At 46.6% G+C, this 17,286-nt stretch overlaps 8 protein-coding genes across 8 annotated transcripts; 3 read left to right on the top strand and 5 right to left on the bottom strand.

Annotated features, from left to right (window-relative positions):
- Window positions 1-18: 18 nt before the first annotated feature.
- Window positions 19-826, bottom strand: T069G_04517 (short chain dehydrogenase domain-containing protein; the record flags this gene model as incomplete). The annotated part of the gene is made up of 3 exons (XM_056171727.1): window positions 19-184; window positions 244-535; window positions 592-826. 3 exons carry the CDS (start codon window positions 824-826, stop codon window positions 19-21), a joined length of 693 nt encoding a protein of 230 aa, XP_056028585.1.
- Window positions 827-931: 105 nt separating this feature from the next.
- On the top strand, window positions 932-3,134 carry T069G_04516 (major facilitator superfamily domain-containing protein; the record flags this gene model as incomplete). The annotated part of the gene is made up of 4 exons (XM_056171726.1): window positions 932-955; window positions 1,423-2,097; window positions 2,157-2,733; window positions 2,800-3,134. The coding sequence occupies 4 exons, from the start codon at window positions 932-934 to the stop codon at window positions 3,132-3,134; spliced, it is 1,611 nt and encodes a 536-aa protein (XP_056028584.1).
- A 254-nt stretch (window positions 3,135-3,388) lies between these two features.
- T069G_04515 (nmrA-like family domain-containing protein) lies at window positions 3,389-4,309 on the bottom strand (the record flags this gene model as incomplete). The annotated part of the gene is made up of 1 exon (XM_056171725.1): window positions 3,389-4,309. One exon carries the CDS (start codon window positions 4,307-4,309, stop codon window positions 3,389-3,391), a length of 921 nt encoding a protein of 306 aa, XP_056028583.1.
- A 1,015-nt stretch (window positions 4,310-5,324) lies between these two features.
- On the bottom strand, window positions 5,325-6,812 carry T069G_04514 (haloacid dehalogenase-like hydrolase domain-containing protein; the record flags this gene model as incomplete). Its single annotated transcript, XM_056171724.1, has 1 exon — window positions 5,325-6,812. The coding sequence occupies one exon, from the start codon at window positions 6,810-6,812 to the stop codon at window positions 5,325-5,327; it is 1,488 nt and encodes a 495-aa protein (XP_056028582.1).
- Window positions 6,813-8,021: 1,209 nt separating this feature from the next.
- Window positions 8,022-8,978, top strand: T069G_04513 (aldo/keto reductase family domain-containing protein; the record flags this gene model as incomplete). The annotated part of the gene is made up of 1 exon (XM_056171723.1): window positions 8,022-8,978. One exon carries the CDS (start codon window positions 8,022-8,024, stop codon window positions 8,976-8,978), a length of 957 nt encoding a protein of 318 aa, XP_056028581.1.
- Window positions 8,979-10,106: 1,128 nt separating this feature from the next.
- On the bottom strand, window positions 10,107-13,209 carry T069G_04512 (glycosyl hydrolases family 18 domain-containing protein; the record flags this gene model as incomplete). The annotated part of the gene is made up of 9 exons (XM_056171722.1): window positions 10,107-10,819; window positions 10,913-11,361; window positions 11,431-11,625; window positions 11,674-11,817; window positions 11,864-11,994; window positions 12,069-12,118; window positions 12,170-12,427; window positions 12,491-12,578; window positions 12,637-13,209. 9 exons carry the CDS (start codon window positions 13,207-13,209, stop codon window positions 10,107-10,109), a joined length of 2,601 nt encoding a protein of 866 aa, XP_056028580.1.
- Window positions 13,210-14,284: 1,075 nt separating this feature from the next.
- Window positions 14,285-15,268, top strand: T069G_04511 (uncharacterized protein; the record flags this gene model as incomplete). The annotated part of the gene is made up of 2 exons (XM_056171721.1): window positions 14,285-14,727; window positions 14,815-15,268. 2 exons carry the CDS (start codon window positions 14,285-14,287, stop codon window positions 15,266-15,268), a joined length of 897 nt encoding a protein of 298 aa, XP_056028579.1.
- A 304-nt stretch (window positions 15,269-15,572) lies between these two features.
- T069G_04510 (uncharacterized protein) lies at window positions 15,573-17,047 on the bottom strand (the record flags this gene model as incomplete). The annotated part of the gene is made up of 2 exons (XM_056171720.1): window positions 15,573-16,865; window positions 16,937-17,047. 2 exons carry the CDS (start codon window positions 17,045-17,047, stop codon window positions 15,573-15,575), a joined length of 1,404 nt encoding a protein of 467 aa, XP_056028578.1.
- Between the last annotated feature and the right edge of the window lie 239 nt (window positions 17,048-17,286).

Raw genomic sequence — 17,286 nt, 5'->3', positions numbered from 1 at the left:
GAGGAATTTCTTAAAAGACTAGTTGAAATCTACATATCCTCTCCCCTTGACAAATGTGCAATGCCATGGCAGTGCCTCGTCTCCCCTTGGCGCTAGTTCATAGAAGAACGTTGCATGAGCCTCACTATCAGGCCCATATCTCATTGCCGATCCTTCTGAGGTTCTTTGGTCGGCATAAAAAAACCTTTATAATTGTCAGCAAATACAATTTCGGTGGATCTGCAATGGTGTTTTGACTTCTACCTGTAGCCCCTTGGCGAATAATGCTGATCTGCAGCTCCAATCCAGTAAGCGCTTGCAGCTTTGCCGATTCCCAGTGTAAGCATAGAGCTTGAAGACGATATGGTTGTATTGAGCCAGTTGCCCGTATATATAAATGTCTTTTTGAAAGTCTGAGGGAGATTGTGAAACCCTACCACAGCGCATCTGGCAGCGGATAGAGCGCTGAAGCTATTGGTCCAAATATCTCGCTCGAGAGCGTCGGGGGAGATGGAAAAAATATCATCGGGATGAGAAGATGGAGTAACCGACGCAGCTATATTTTGATAAGCGAACGTTGAATCTGTTTTAATTCTGGAATCAGCAACGTACCGTTGTATATGACGACATTGGGGGTTCCAATTGCTGATTTAACTGTCTCAAAGATACGAGGAACCGCAAATTTATCTGCCAGATCGGCCTGGATGAGCAAGTACCCTTCAGGTGAACTTCCATTTCTCAATCCCCGAGCCGATATAGCAACGAGATAACCATTAGCTGCAAATTTCTTTGCGACTGAGGCGCCGATATTAGCACCAGCTCCTAGAATAAGCACAACAGGCTTCATTTTATAAAAGCTGGGTAGGATGTATGGGCTGAAAGATGAAAGAACACAGTATATAAACGGGAACAATATCGGTTATTTATATTTGTTAGACGGCTGAAGAAAAACATGAGCTTGTCTGGTAGACTTTCGGTACATTTCGTAGAATTGTTACTAAAGAATCGGTCATATGATGTCCCACTCAGCACCCCCCCAAGTGAAGATGTCGGTTATGGTTTCTACCAGGATTTGCTTCAACGTAAAGGAAGCTGGATACCCCCCTTTAACTAGCATAAATTTGTTTCGCATAATTGTGGGCAGTCCATTTCAAATCTCCCATAGCGATTCTGTGATTTGCCAAAGGTGTTATAGAGTTGTGTTTCTTAATTGGCTTGGACCATTCCCGAATCGGTAGGTCTTGCGCCAATTCAAATACCACAAGACTTCTATTTGTAAGTCAGTAAAGGAGCATATATGGGACTCCTGAAAGGTTGTTCATTACAGAGACAGATATATAAGAATAGACATCGCGGTCACTTGGTATCACCTTGCGATCTTCTGTTCAGTGCCTCCAAATTTCACCTAGTTCTTTACCTCCAACGTTACTGAAGTCGACCAAGGTGCTGGACATTTTCAGAGATTCTCCAGCCGGACAGATCCTTAGACTGATAAGCCGAGGACGACTTGCAAAATACCCAGAAGAAGCAGACGACTTTGAAGCTCCCGATTTGAATCTGCCTTTGTCTTCTGATCTGGGAAAGCCAGTCGCCACCAGGTCTTCCACCGAAGCTGGTAGTCAGAACTTCAAGCTGGTTAGCTGGTATACCGAAAACGATCCGGCAAACCCATTGAACTGGTCTTTGGCCAAGAAAGGTTGGATTTCCACTGTTTTGTTCTTTTACTCGTTTGCTGGCTACATTGGTGCCTCTCTCTATGCCGCCAGCGCCCCCGATATATCTCATATATTCGGTGTCAACAATGTCGTTACCGGTCTTGGGCTTGCTATCTACGTTTTTGCATATGGTATCGGGCCTATGCTATTTTCTCTGCTCTCTGAGATTCCATCCATTGGAAGAAACTGGCCATATATCATCTCATTTGCCATATTTGTTCTTTTATGCGTACCGACGTCGTTGGTCAATAATTTCGGTGGGCTGCTGGTCCTACGTTTCTTACTTGGTTTCTTTTGCTCCCCTTGTCTTGCAACTGTTGGTGCAAGCTATAGCGATATGTTTGGACCTAAAGAGTTGCCGTATGTCACTGCAATTTGGGGTGGAGGCACAACAATGGCTCCAGTAAGTTAATTCTCAGCATGCTAACCAGAACCCGTTTCAATATTAACAACTGCGGTCAGGCGCTTGGCCCTCTTATTGGTGGCGTTGCTGTAGAGGCAATGGACTGGCATTGGAGCTCTTGGGAGCTGCTTTGGCTCTCCACGCCGATCTTAGTTGCAATGTTCTTCGCATTACCGGAAACGTCCTCGGACAGCATCCTTCTGAAACGAGCTCAAAGGCTTCGTATTATCACAAGACAAAATTTCCTGAGATCAGAGTCCGAGTTTCGACAATCACAGTTGAAGCCTTCACAAATTGCATTTGATACCCTCGTCAAGCCTTGGGAGATCAATGCTTTAGATCCAGCAATTCTATTCTCAACATTCTACCTGGGCTTGAACTATGGAACGTTTTATTCATTCTTCGAATCCTTTCCTCTCGTGTATGGTGACATATACAAATTTGACTTGACGCAGGTTGGCCTCTGCTATTTATCAGTACTGGTTGGATTTGCACTGGCTATTCCTTCCCTTTGCCTGTATTTCTGGTTCATTGCGCCGAAGCGTCACGCCAAATTAGACGTCATCCCCCCAGAGGACTGTTTATATCCGGGACTTTACGGCACGATGTTGATACCTGTCGGCTTGTTTCTGTTCGGTAAGTAGCCACTGTATTCTTAGTACGAATATTAGCCAAGTAATTAATTACTGACAAAGTCTCTAGCTTGGACTTCGAGAGAGAGTGTTCACTGGATTGTGAGCCTCATTGGAGTTGCCATTGCATTGACTGGCACTCTTATTATCACACAGGTGATCTGTGTCTATCTACCATTTAGCTATCCAAAATATGCTGGATCTCTCTTCGCGGCAAATGGACTGGCAAGAAGCTTTTTCGCCGGGGCTGCAATCCTTTTTTCTCCCCCCATGTTTGAGAAATTGGGAATTGCTGGAGGAGTCAGTCTTCTCGCCGGATTTAGTGTCATCTGTTCTGGAGGGCTGTTTGTGCTGTATCATTTCGGGGCGAGTCTCAGACAGAGAAGCAGATTCACCAGTCTGTAATCACTCATTGCTCCAAATTACACAACACTGCAACTTTATAATCGTCCCGATACGACATCTGTTATCTCTGCTCTGCAAGACCTCCTTGAAGCGGGAGCCTTGTTTTACTCAAAATGATATGAACATCTGGAAGAGATTTCTGTATTTATTTCCTTCACATAAGTATCATCTAGTATATGGTGGTTGCAAATAGGTAGAATCACTGTTGTTATTTCTTAAACTGCCAGCTATGTCTCTTTAGACTCATTAAGTTATCAAAATGGCTGGAACCGGCTAGGATCCTGTTTTATAGTTGATGAGATTGAGGCCGCCGGCCGACCTAGGATAGATTCGACCGAATTTGTGTATCTATCATAACCCCCAGCCTCAACGAGCTTAACCATAGTTAAAATATGATTGTAGACATGAGATGGTAATGTTACATTGTTGAACACCTTCTCAGTCCAATTGTCCAATTGAGCTGGTATATACTCAACGGGACTCCCGATTGCATCGGAATACTCCTTGGCGAGCTCAAACATGTCGAAGTTGGGTCCAGTCAGCTCCACGCTTTTGCCAATATATTGACTTGGATTCAGCAGAATTTGCGCCGCGACCTCTGCAACGTCGTTGCTAGCTATGGGAGATATACGGCCTTGACCGAAAGGCAATCGTATAGTCCCAGATTGTTTGATGCCGGCGGCAGGGAGTTGCCAGAAGAGAAAGTTTTCCTGGAACACGGTTGGTCGAAGATGCGTCACTGGCAGGCCAGACCAGTTGAGTGTTTGCTCGCTCAGCCATTGCAACTTATGCTGAGGTGACTCTGTTGTGTGAGTAAGATCCATCTCAGCAACCGTCATTTGGGACATGTTGACAAGAATTTCGATGCCGCTTGTAGCTTTTGCCGCTGCAGCCATCACTACTGTCGCCTCCAGATAATCGGCAGAGACGCTGGTGCAGAAAAAGACTTTTCGACAGCCTTGAAGAATTGGAAGCACTTCCTCCGATTTCAAGAGATCCGCTACAACAGCCTCTGCGCCCAACGAACGCAGCTTATCGGCTCTGCTGTCATCCTGTCGCACATGTGCCCGAACTGGGAGATTGGCAGCTCTCAGTAGTTCCACCACACGTCCTCCGATGCCGCCAACCCGGCCAGCTGCTCCAGTTACTAGAATAGGGGCTTCTAGGTTCGACATCTTAAACCTGGTGACCGAAGGTAGAAATATTTATTGCTTAAATGAATTATGGTGTTGAAGAAACTGGTAGTAGAGGGTAAACACGCGGCTGTATTAATGGGATATATATATACCTCTCCTCAACCGAGAATATGATATTATTTCTAATCATCAAGCCGAGAGTAATGCTCCTTGACTGAGATCCTCGAGTCATTTGTCATCGCTACCTTTAATACGAATGGGCGTATGAAGCGTCACCAGGAATATCTTAGACTTTAATGCTGTAGACTGGTCACAATTGGCTGAGTGCCATCGCCTACAATTTCTGATTACTCAACGTGATTTTTTGTTTACTCATCTGCTATTGCGAATAATCACTGTAGAGAAGGATCACTTCCGCTAGGCTTAGTCAAGATGAAGTATTATTTTCTCTCAAAGAGCTCACCAGCCGGAATTAAGTCCCCTATTCGTTGACAACCTTATTGAACGACTTCACGCCATGGAAACGGCGAGAAACTCTCACACTGCAACATCTACAGGTCGGCTAGTTTGTTCAATCTTTTTGGCTAAAAAAAGGGATGTAATACCGATCTTGGCCATTGCCTGTTGTTGGAGAGAAGAGTTTCTCTGTGGCCAGAGGTAAATTGCATCATGATACATTGTAGTAAGATCAGTCTTCTCAAAAGATCATTGACATAATACAAGGTATTCTCTCAAAGGTAGGTATCTACACAGGTGGAATAGGGCCGCCGGCTGATGTACTTGAGATTATTAGCCTAACCATGAGGCAGCGCAACTCTTTTACGATGTAATATGTTTTTGGAGCAAACGTAACATTCTGGAATGATGAGCTGTAGGAGTTAACTTTCACGTTTGATCCGGCAATATAGCTTCTTCGGTGGTATATTTATTGCGGCTTCTGAGGCTCGCTGTAATGTCTATCCAATTTGTCTATCAATGTGCTAAAATCGTATCCATCATCAATGCATTCTCTGCTATACACCTTTTTTTTTGCTCATATGCTATACAATTCCTCTTACTCTATCGCCGAAGCGATGTGCTTCTCACCATGCAGTACGGGATTGACGCGGTCGTCCCATTCAAAGCCAAAAGAGTCTCCAAGTTCCTTCCGGCATGCTGTCTTGACCGCCTCCAAAACATTGGGGAAGACGCCGAAGTTGGCAGGGTTGGCCTCATCATTCTCGCCGCCCTGGAACACACCGGTGCGCACCAAGCAGGTATTCCAACCATACATGTTGCCGCCGATGATGTCGGAGGCCGGGTTGTCACCGACCATGTAAATGTTTTCGGGTATGCGCTCCTCTCCGTGGAGTTGCTCCATCCATGAGGCGATAACCTCATCGGCGTACTTGTACGTCGCCATCTCAGGCTTTCCGTACACTACACGTTCCAGGTCAACCCCAGTGAGCGCTTTGTACATAGCCTCGAGGCCAATACGGAAAGTTCCCTGACTCATACGAGGGATTGGATGCTCCGTGGGACACAGCATATCTCCCTGGGAGAAGTAGATGGGAATCCGCTGAGAAAGAGGATCAGCAGCTACGGTGCCCAGTCGGCCATCTTCAGATCTCAGAAGATCAATGATGATCTGCATGTCTGTGGCGTAGTCGCGTGAATCAGAAAAGACCAGAATTGCCTCGATGTTGGTCTTGGTGAAATCACGAGGCCGCGAGCTGGCGCGCTCTTCCTCCGTGAACACACGGTAGGGTGCGATGGTGGTGTCCCAAGCTACGATGTCGTTGGGCACCACGATATCACGGAATCCGTACTGCTCTGCTACCTCTCGGCATCGGTATCCCTCTCCTCCAACAACCAGTACTGTGTTGTAGTATTCGGCAAGAGCGCGCATGGGAGTGTGTGACTGAATGAACTGCTCCGTGTTGACAGGATTCTGCAGAATCTTGGCCAGCTGTTGCGTGCGGGCTAGCTCTGGTTTGCCTGATCCGTTTGTCAGGAAAATGTGTGGGATCTTAATTCCAAGCTCGTTGTCTCCGTTCAGAATCTCCAGAGCTCTCTTTCCCTCTGGGATCAACCGGTCGCCATGTACCAGTACGCCATCAATATCGAAGACGAATGCCATGTTCTTAGCTTTCTTTGCCTTGTCTGCAGATACGTCTTGGACTTGGGCAGCTAGAATGTCTCGGCTTGGCTGGATGGGAACGGCACCCGGCCCCAAGACAGCATCTCGATCGATATGGTGGACAGAGCTGAGTCGAGACTGTCTCTTGGAACGAGGAATAGGCAGTGAAGTGCCAAAGGAGTTCCGAGACGCCCTTCGATCTCTCATCGACGGAGAGAGAGAAAGGTTGTGCATGTACTTGGAGGCATCTGCATGAGGAGATCTTGTAGCAGGTATCTCAATGGCGTCATGAGTCGTTGAGGTGGGTGACATGGGGATAGCAAGAGCTCCCTCATGAATGTGGGCTGGAGCATCATTTGTTTTGCTCTGGGGAGGGTTTTTTGGCGTTTCCACGCCGAAATCGACATCGTCAAAGGTTGCCATGGTTGCGGTGATATGTACGTAGCAATAGAGTTTATCAAACACTGACTCTCAGGGTCTTTTGACAGCACCGGGCTTCATGTTTTAATACTTGGGACGGAGAGAGTGGCACAACTGATAAAGGAGATAACATCCACAGAGGGTGGAGACAACAAGAGCCATTTCTTCAGATTCATACCGTAGATACGGTGACATGGGCAAAAGAAGGTTTCGCTCATGATTCAGCCCTGATGTCATCGCTCTCATACGAAAACACCGAGTGCCTCAAGTCCACTCTCTCGCCTTAATCATCACGGTGGCTGCCTTCTGGTGGGAGCCACTCTCAGGCACCAAATCCACCAACTCAATCCAATGGCAACTCGACACAGCTTGTTGTCCCAGTAGAACATCGTCATTCTCGGCTCAGCATCGGCATTAGATACACCTTTCTAACCACCGTCCATTATCGCGGTGGACACGATTCCCACAAGGCATCTCTTTTCGGTGTAAGAGATTTCGAAAATTGGGGCCGTTAGATGGGCCAGTCGGATTGGCCGGCGCCGTATGTGACGATAACCTAAGCAAGAGGCGCATCAAGTTTCGAGAAAGATGGAGACGGCGGGTCAGTTGTGGCGGATTCAGTGGATGAGATTCGCCAGACAATCATGGCAGCATGTCATGCCAGCCACGCTGAAGTCTATTGTCCATGGCCATCAATATACCGCTTAGAGGGGCGAAACGTCGGTCAAGATATCGCAGATCTTTATTAAACTTCGGAGAAAAGCCAGGTTTCAACACGCCCCGTGCGTCATTTTTTCAGCGTCGAACTGGCTGAAAATCCTTCTAGCTGCAGTAACAATTCCACTATTACGGGTCAATCTGCCGCTCCGTTGCGTGCCACCAAGGTGTTTAGGTGGGTAAGTTGGCAAGTTGGCCAGTGATGTAGTAATGTCTCAGCTGTCAGAGGTGTTGATCAACATACTCACAGATACAATTTTATAAGAAACAGCAAACTCACAGGGGATTTGGACAAGAGGCATTTAGTACCCTTTGCATGAGGCTTATCATACGTGGCCCTTCTAACGCCATTCAATCCCAGTATCAGAACCCAAGCGCCAAAAGTTACATTTGTTTCAATATTCGTTATCGCGGATCCATCATTATATCTCTCAAGTCGACAGGTCGCAATACTTCACAATCGAGACGAGTACAAGTCACGGAACTACCAGAATCATGGCCTCCAAAACTTTTACTCTGAGTACTGGAGCCAAGATGCCGGCTGTCGGCTTCGGCACATTTGCCAACGAAGGCGCCAAGGGAGAGACATACGCAGCCGTCACAAAGGCGTTGGACGTTGGATATCGACACCTCGACTGTGCCTGGTTCTACCACAACGAAGATGAGGTTGGCGACGCAATCCGGGATTTCCTCGCTCGCCGACCCGACGTTACCCGTAAAGATCTCTTCATCTGCACCAAAGTTTGGAACCACTTACACGAGCCGGAGGATGTTAAGTGGAGTGCCAAGAATTCGTGCGAGAACCTCAAGGTTGACTACATCGATTTGTTCCTTGTTCATTGGCCCATCGCGGCTGAACGGAACGACGACATGAGCGTAAAAATAGGACCAGATGGGAAATACGTCATCAACAAGGCCCTGACAGAGAACCCTGAACCAACATGGCGAGCAATGGAGGAGCTAGCCAGGAGCGGTCTTGTGAAAGCAATTGGCGTCTCCAACTGGACTATCCAAGGATTGAAGCAGCTTCTTCAGATTGCCACCATCAAACCAGCAGTAAACCAAATTGAGATTCACCCATTTCTACCAAATGAGGATCTCGTGGCATTCTGCTTTCAGAACGATATCTTGCCAGAAGCCTACTCGCCGCTTGGCTCTCAAAACCAGGTTCCAAGTACTGGTGAGCGAGTACGCGATGATCCGACTCTCAACGCAGTGGCCGAAAGAAGCGGCTATAGCCTTGCTCAGATACTGCTGGCTTGGGGTCTGAAGAGAGGTTATGCTGTGCTCCCCAAAAGCTCGACTCCCAGCCGTATCGAAAGCAACTTTGTAATTCCAGAACTTAGCGACTCAGATTTCGCAGCCATTGAGCAGGTTGCAAAGGGGAGACATGCCAGATTTGTGAACATGAAGGACACTTTTGGATACAATGTTTGGCCTGAAGAAGAATAAACTGTCTGTAAATATTACGAAGCTGTTATGGGATTTTCCCTTTCACAATTCTCATTTTGTTTCAAATACTCAAGTGGTAAACCAATACAGAAGTAATTTATCAACTTGGGAAAAATAGTGCCATCTCCCAACGCACCGTACACTAGAGTTCGAGTGCTGTATGGCGCATATCGCTGTTCAAATGTGCAGGTTATGCATGTAATTGTATTGATGAAAGGTCTTGGTGATCTATTGAGAGATCGGGGGCAGGGCCTCTTATATATACACAATCTACGAGATCCGCAGAGACAGATCGGTCAGGGATATCCTGTAATTAACGACCACGGCCATGCCGAAAACCAATCGTGTCAATTAACAGCTATAAATGAGGCCTGTTAAATGTATTTATAGACTACCTATCATTTGGATATATGGTTTTACGTATAGGACCCTCAGTTGAAGAATAATGCTCCTGAATCCTGTTACGCTATCAGAGTTTGAACCCAAGTAGTTTCCATAGTTAGTTCTCTCATACGTGATAATTGATCTCACAATCATCGCCGTAATCCTCGTAGTTGAATTTGTATCGTATCAGGTTCCATAATAGATCGTGTTATACCTCTGCACAGTGAAGTGGTTTTGAAGAAGAATACAAAACATATGGCCTTTAACACTTTTCTCAAAATTGGCTTGTTGCACGGAAAATTTCAAGACATTCTAATACTTGACATGTATGCTAGCTTTAACAACTAACAACTAACTAAACCAACTACTAGATGCAATTTGAACCAACTTGCTGAGGCCAACAACTTTTTCACCAAAGGTAAGAATGCTACTGGTTCCCATAATATCTAGCATAGGCAAATCAGCCTTCAACGTCTTCTCGAGCCATGTTCTGAATTCTGTAGTGACCAAAGGGTCAACTCCATTGAAGCTGATTGATTTGCCTGGACCAATGTCATCAGCAGCCATTGATAAGAACTTTGAAAGCTTTAGTCGAATTCCATTTAAGACAATCATCTAGATAATATAGATCAATCTCAGTGGAGATGAAAAGTTAATTAAATCCTAAAGAAGTCCTATCTAAATCTACGTAAAGGCAACAGTACATTCTGGTACTGTCACGTAGACTATTTGTTAGGACCACTCCTAACTGGCAATACCCACTGTGTCTGATGGAGGGCACTCGGCGCGGCAGAATATGGGACAAAGCAGTATAGTTTGACCGCAATTGTTGGTGCAGCTGGGTGTGAAACCGCATATCTTGGTGTAGTCTGGTGGAGTAGGCGATGGCGAGGGCGAAGGCGTGGGCGAGGGCGAAGGCGAGGGCGAAGGTGAAGGCGATGGCGAAGGAGTTGGAGCTGACGTTGCTGAAATAGATAGCACACTTCGGGCCGAACATCTTGGCTCATCCTCATCCTCGGGATCTGTACCAGTAGCAATAGGTGTGAAGTCGGGGAATAATGGTGCGCCTGCTGGAATACCTATTGGAGCAGGGACGTCGATCCCTGGGGAGATGAAAACACCTGGGGGAATTGGTTGTCCCGCGGGATATGAAATGGTAGGTGCCGTAAATGGTGTCACTGGAGCGAACCCAGGCGGAATCACGACCAGACCTGGTAGCTTGTCCCCTGGATTTAATGTAAAAGGGGGAGCAAAAAAGGGAAGAGGGCCTGGAGGAACATATTCTGCAGGAATGATGACAACTGATGAGAGGGGTACATTGGCCGGTAGAGTTGTCGAACCAAAGGTGATAGTTGCTGAGGGACTATAGCCACTTGGTAGAATAACAGGAAAAGGTAGGAGAATCCCAGGGGGATAATATACCGCAGGGAAAGTGATAGTAGATGACGGCGAACAGCCTGCAGGGAGGGGAATTGGAATTGGCGCTGGCTGGAATGGCTGTAAAGAAACCCCGGGAACGACTATAGGGCTACCACTCTCAGGAACAATACCAGACAAAGGTATAGGTAGAGGGATCTTCACATTGGGAACAATGGCCACTGGATTTGCAATTGTGCCTCCAATCCCGCAACAAGTCCCCGTAATCTCTCGCAATAAGTCGCATGTTTCCGTGCAATTCGCTGGGCCAGGTGGCGAGTTATTATTAGTTCGAGGTGGCAGTCCAGCTATTTCACTGGCACACTCTGCGGTCAAGGTAAATGTTGCAGACGGTGTCAAAGTGGTGCAGGTGAGCGAGGCCACAAGTACTTTGCTCGGGGTGAAGTGATCACCAGCAGCACCAGTGGCATTGTTACCCCCGGTGGCTCCATTCTCAAGGTCAATTGCCCAATCTACAGATCCCGCGAAGTTTTGGAGCTGATACTGAGCTATCCGGTTGGCTTTCGTTGCAGGTGTCATATGTGAGACCCAGGTATCTCCGAATGTAACAAGGTCACAGTCACTTGAATCGTCTCTGAACTGAACGCCACCTTGAGCAATGAGCTGGTAAATCTCAGCGTCTGCCAGATACCCGGCTGTCTGAGTGCAAGCGCCCGGCATTGCGGTCGAATCGGGTCCGCCAAACAAGCAGTTGACGCCTGTACACGACGGATCTACCATACCGAACGATCTTCCGTAACTCGTAACGCCAACCGCAATCTTATTGGTGGGAACACCGGCCTTGGTGATCATAGCCACGGCAAAAAAGGTCTCGGTAGAATTGACACTGGAGATGTAAGTCACTGTTCAAGACGTTGCCGAGCAAAGAACTTACTGCGAACTGAGGCAGTTCCCAGTAGGGCAGCCAGGATTACTGAAGGCATTCTGATAGTCCCATTGTCCATGGAGATCATAAGTTTCGTACACGATATAATCGAGCACTGGAGCCATGTCCTTGATTGGAAAGCCTCTCAGGTACCTAAATCTGTTAATATGAAGTCTTTTGGGGACGATGATCTCAATACCAGTAAGAGGCTGGAGCTGCCAGAGACAGTGTTTTGCCAGAAGGCAACAAACCCCGAAGTGTAGTCAAAAAGGCTAGGTAATTTACTCCGTCTTGGGGACTTCCAGGAGGAATACCGGGAATATCAGGCGCCTATACTTCAATGTCAGATGACGTCCAAATTTTCCGAGTGTGCTAGATATCCAATACACCGAGGTGTAACTTACTCCAGGATATTCCCAATCAAAGTCCACGCCATCCAGGTTATACTTATTGACTATGTCCACAACACTCTGGGCAAATGTCAGGCGGTTTGCATCAGTAACACTCTCGCGGAAAATGGGGAACGAGTCGACATCCGTAGAGAATGACCAACCACCAAAGGACAAGATACGTTTGAAGCCACTAGCAGAAGCAAATTGGTTAAAGGCGTCTTGTTCTGCCGACACGTCAACTTGAAAATCCGAGGTCAGGGTAGCAAAAGCGTAATGAATGTGGGTGTAGCCACTTGGAATCGCAGAAACGGGCATCTGGAGACAAGGCCGATCGAGGCCAAACGATTCCCAGTAGCCCACCTTGATGAATTCTGACGGCCCATTAATGTTATTAACAATATCGATGCCACAATTAGAGATGCATCCAGCCGTGCCAGGAGCGGAGGTTCCCGGAGCGCCTGTTGCAGACTGAGAAGCAGTACAAAAGTCTGGAGTGATGCCGCACTGCCCGAAAATATCACACTAGTTAAGTGATGTCAGAAACTGTTGTTATTGATGTTTAACATTGGATTGGACATACGCATGCGTTCAACGGACAAGGGTCGTTAGCTTTTACTTGTGATGTAAGCTCGTTCATTATTGCAGCAATACTTCGGCTACTGTCGATGCTCCCTCCTGCGAAGAATCCCATGACGAGATGACCGACCTTGCTGAAAATGATTGTAGGTGCATCTGCATCAGGACCTATCACATGTTGTTGAATAGCTCCGTATAATCCGTCAAATTGATCTTGGTTGAACTGCACATTCTTTTCGGACCATGCTCCCTGGAGCGAGATGGCAGTTGAAATAGAAGCTGCCTGTTTAACAGAGAGATTCGTGTCATTGAGTTTTGGACCATCTTCCACTGTGCATGCCCGAAAAGTGGTGTGAGTCTTGAGATCAGCAACATCATTATGGAGTGACAGGTCAAATAACACCGTCTTGTTGCAACTGTTGAGTTTCCCAAGATGGTGTATGTAAGTCCAGTTGCTCGAGATAGGTCCTAAGGTGGTGCAAGAATTCGGACAGCGTTCAAGTTGAGAAAAGAACTCAGATCCAGAAGTACCAAACGCCAGGTTTAGAATAACCGCAACCCAAGCTGACTTGGCCATTGCGGAGAGGCTGCCAATTCTGGAGGATAGAGAGGATAAACTGGATAGTCTTAAGACATTGGTTTCCTGTTGGGTACGCCTCGCCGCGACCTTTATACTTTCCAGTTTGACTAGATTGTTTCCAAGGACATGTCCTCCCTTTACACTAGCCAATATGCTATCACCCCAACTCTGTAGAAAATATCAAACTCTACCCATGTTGTTCTGAATTCCGTAGCATACACCATGATACTATCTCTATTGCCGAAGTATCTCACGTCATCCGCATCGGCATATCTCGCCCCGAAAAATTGGTTTCGAAAAGACACGACTATTGAATTTATTCTGCAGGGTGCATAAGTCAGGGTTCTCTATCCTCTCCTTTCTTCTCATAAAAAGATCTTCATAATTTTAGGGATCATACAAAAGTGGCAAATATATTCCATATTACTATCTGGGTTAGGCTACTGAACTATCTCAAGTTATAAGCACCATTCCGCAGAGACCAAATATCTTAACTATCTATTTTTCTCTTTCCTTTGTAATGGCAAAAGCCTCCATATTTCAGAAGCCACTATACAAAAGTACCTGGTAAAAATATTCCGTGGTACTAGCTCTACTATTGCTCAAGTGTCCTACTCCATCAATGTCGGGCGATCCAAACAATGCTTTTGCAAAGGTATAGAGGAATCTCGCTATGTAGGGAGCTAGGATGATATCCGTTCTATTTCCTTCTTCTGCCTGACTCGAGGAAGCATTCAGAAACCTGATTTGATAATTGACGACTTCAACCGGGAGTACTTACCCTTGGCCTCAAGGTATTTTTGAAGATGACTATGGGTCCTCTTTAGTGAGAATTCAGATTCCTCAGCTGTTACTGGGATCCTGATATCTTCACGCGACCAAAGCATCAAATTGAATTGGCGAATTCCGTCCTACTAGGCTCTTTTAAATCCGAAGCTAAATCGCCTTGAAACAGAGAGTCTGGTGAAGGAACTTTCACACTATATAACGTACAGCCAGACGACGTATATGCCAAAGTTCTGGTCAACAACTTCCTTCCTTCTTTGAGAACCCCTTGGTTACACTAGCCACTATGCGTAGCCTTAAACTTGCTCCTTTACTTCTTCTTTTCAACTATGTTCATCATGCATTGTGCGGTGCAATACAATTTGTCGCCAGAGAGGCGACAGAACCGCTCGATATAGGGAAGCCTTTGCCAGACGCTTCCGTCGACGCACTCCCTGCTTATGATACTGTTAGAGTTGCTACTGTTCATTTCGAGTATCTCGGTACCTCAGCTGAAGTGCCGCAAGTGAGGGCAGAGCTGGCGGCAATGCAGTTCATTTTCCAGCAATACGGTTTTGAGGTCAGAGACTTGGCGATTCCCCAATCTTCAAGTTCAGATGCCCAGTCATTCTTGGAATCACAAATTACGTCGCTATTTTCTGGGTTAAGCGGTCCAGGGGTACTTGTGATTATTATATACGGCGGCCATGGTGACGAAGGCGGCGTGTGGACAATAGGCCAAGGGACTGAGTAAGTCAATCGTCTAGCGACTCCGAAACACCCAAAGTCCACATTAGCTTTGTCATTTAGGAATATGTGCTAATACTATGTCCATAGTCAAATCGCAGTCAGCTGGAGCAGCATAGATGCCAATATTATTGCCCCAACAGGTATCGATACTTTCCAGATCGTCGACGCATGTTTTGCTGGCGGCTTTGTTGCTACATCACAAGACATTGCCCCGACTTCGTGGGCTGGCCGTGCAACTTTTAGTGCCATAACATCTGCAAGCGCTTGTTCAGTCGCTGGGGCTAACCAGCTGGCTTTTACCAAGGCGGTTATACATACTCTGGCCCCTGCTGATGGCGCTCTTCCCACGAGTTTTACGCCTACAAGTCTTTTCAACGCGCTCCCCAGGGTAAATCGAGCTTATGCACAGTTGGCTGGCGATTCTCAAGAAGTGAATGCTATAATTTCTGGGAATTATGTCCCTCAACTTTACGAGCTGGGCACAACTATCCTTCCTCTTGGGACAGGAAGCACACGCAAGATTGCGCCATTGGATTGCTAGTCTCGAGAAGAAGGGGGATCACGGCTGTATATCAAGCATTGGGGTCATATGTATACTTGGATAGCAGTTGTGTAATAAACTTATTGAGATTTGAAAGCCAAAGTTTCAGATAAAAGCTGAAATGAGGCCTAGATGTCTTAGGAAACACCATCACCCAGGTATAATAAAATTGTCTATAGCAGTAAAGAAACCCCGTCTTGGTATTGGGTCAGCTATTACTTACATATTACACGGCGTGTAAGACGTTTACAAAGAGTTTAAATGTCATATATGCATAAATATATCGAGAGCGTCGCAATGCCAATCACTGCTGAAAATCACTTACTGATCCTCTGATTGCTTCATCAACATGTACTCTCTTGATTCCAGGACATGGCCCAAGGCAAACCGCCTTATCTGCAAGTCCTTGGACTAGCTTATCGATGTTAATTGTTATTTGCAGGCTCTCTTGTGCTTGTTGATTTGTTGCTGCACTGTCCGTTTGAGCGCGCATCTCGGGATACCATTCTGACAATGCGAAATTATTTCGTCCCGTAGGCACGGTCTGGCCTTCTCGGAAAGTTTTGCCAAATATTGTAAAGTCATGCTCTGGAATAGCGGCACGTTTCGTCCTTGACTCTTTTCGAAAATCTGATATATCCACCAACGGCGCATGAGGTCTGAGCGTACCCAATATGGCTGCTTCTGGTGATGGCTGGTCTTCAATCATCGGGGTTGATAGACTTATGATATCACTGGGCGAGCCCATTCGAACAAATATTCCTCGCTGTTCAAGATATTCTTCCACATCTGGAGCCTCTAACCACTCTCCTTGGAGGTCGGAAATGGCCGTGTTAAGCATTGTTCTTGTCCGTCCAAAGTGTAAATTTTGCAAGTTTGGCGGCGATGACCGTGGCGTCAGAGTGTTCAGGTCTCCTTCAATAAGACGCATCATCTTGGGTAAAGCCGCATTTCGGCCATCGCCATATTGACAGTCTGCAAAGAATGCACTGGGGTTTCCAGAAAGGCGACGAGCAGTTCTTTCTAGAAGTTTTTCCGCTCGCTCCAGTTGTAGTGGTAGAATCATTGCCGGATTAATTGCAACGACGGAGAAATTTCCTAGCTGCAGAAGTGCTATAGCTCTCGTCAGACAGGCCAATAGCAGCCGCTGCGAGACTGGAGCCGGCTTGCTACTGGTAAATGGTCCGTACTGCCTCTGATGAGGGTGATAATGATGGGTTTTTGTCGTTTGGTTCTCATCAACTGTGAGATCGCCAGTCAGATAGCCGGTAGGTTCATGATCAGCATCCATATCATCTGCTGAGGCAGCTGGATCTTCTTCAGGAGATTGGTTCTGGTCGCCGGTCAACATAGACTTTTCCATGCGAGCTTTCCTTGCTATAGATACGATATTCATCGCTGTCTGGTTGAGCTGAGTCATTACACCAGGAGGTAGCTCTTTTCCCCTTTGTGAGACATGTTCATAAAATTTTATAAACTCGTCAATAGAGCCATCCAAAGCCACCTCAAGCGATTCAGCTCGAGCTTTTGCAGATACAAGAGCGCTTTGTTTCCGGCTACGATACGACCGCTGTGCCAGTCTCATTCGTGTTCTTCTCTTGTTGAATAAGTTAGACAAGGCCACTTCAATGTTTTGTCCAGGGGCTGGAGACAATGCAGTTGACTTACCGCTTGATCGTTTGCTGCCTCCTGGCCCGTCTCGATCATCCGTGGACGTCCGGGCCGGCGCCGCGGCGCAGGTTCAGCCTGGACATCCGTGATTGGTTTATCGCTCCCCATGTTATTATTGTCGAATAGCCCGTAAATCCAGCTCGGCTTCAAGATAAAGGGTTTGTCTATATATTATTTTATCTTCGTTTGTAACGACCAGAGCTTCTCACTGAGTTGTAGCGGGGCATTTGAGCTGACAAATATTTCCAAGTCTTCCGTGGCGCCAGTCATCTCACGCTAACGCCGGAGGAAGTCGCAAGTCAGACAAATTGTTTTGTATTTAAGACCGATGTCTATTTGTAGTTATG

The sequence above is a fragment of the Trichoderma breve genome, chromosome 3 (genome assembly GCF_028502605.1).
Source record: "Trichoderma breve strain T069 chromosome 3, whole genome shotgun sequence".
NCBI classification, from domain to species: Eukaryota; Fungi; Ascomycota; class Sordariomycetes; order Hypocreales; family Hypocreaceae; genus Trichoderma; species Trichoderma breve.
Note: the sequence above shows the minus strand (reverse complement) of the source record. Positions and strands in the feature narration are given on the sequence as shown.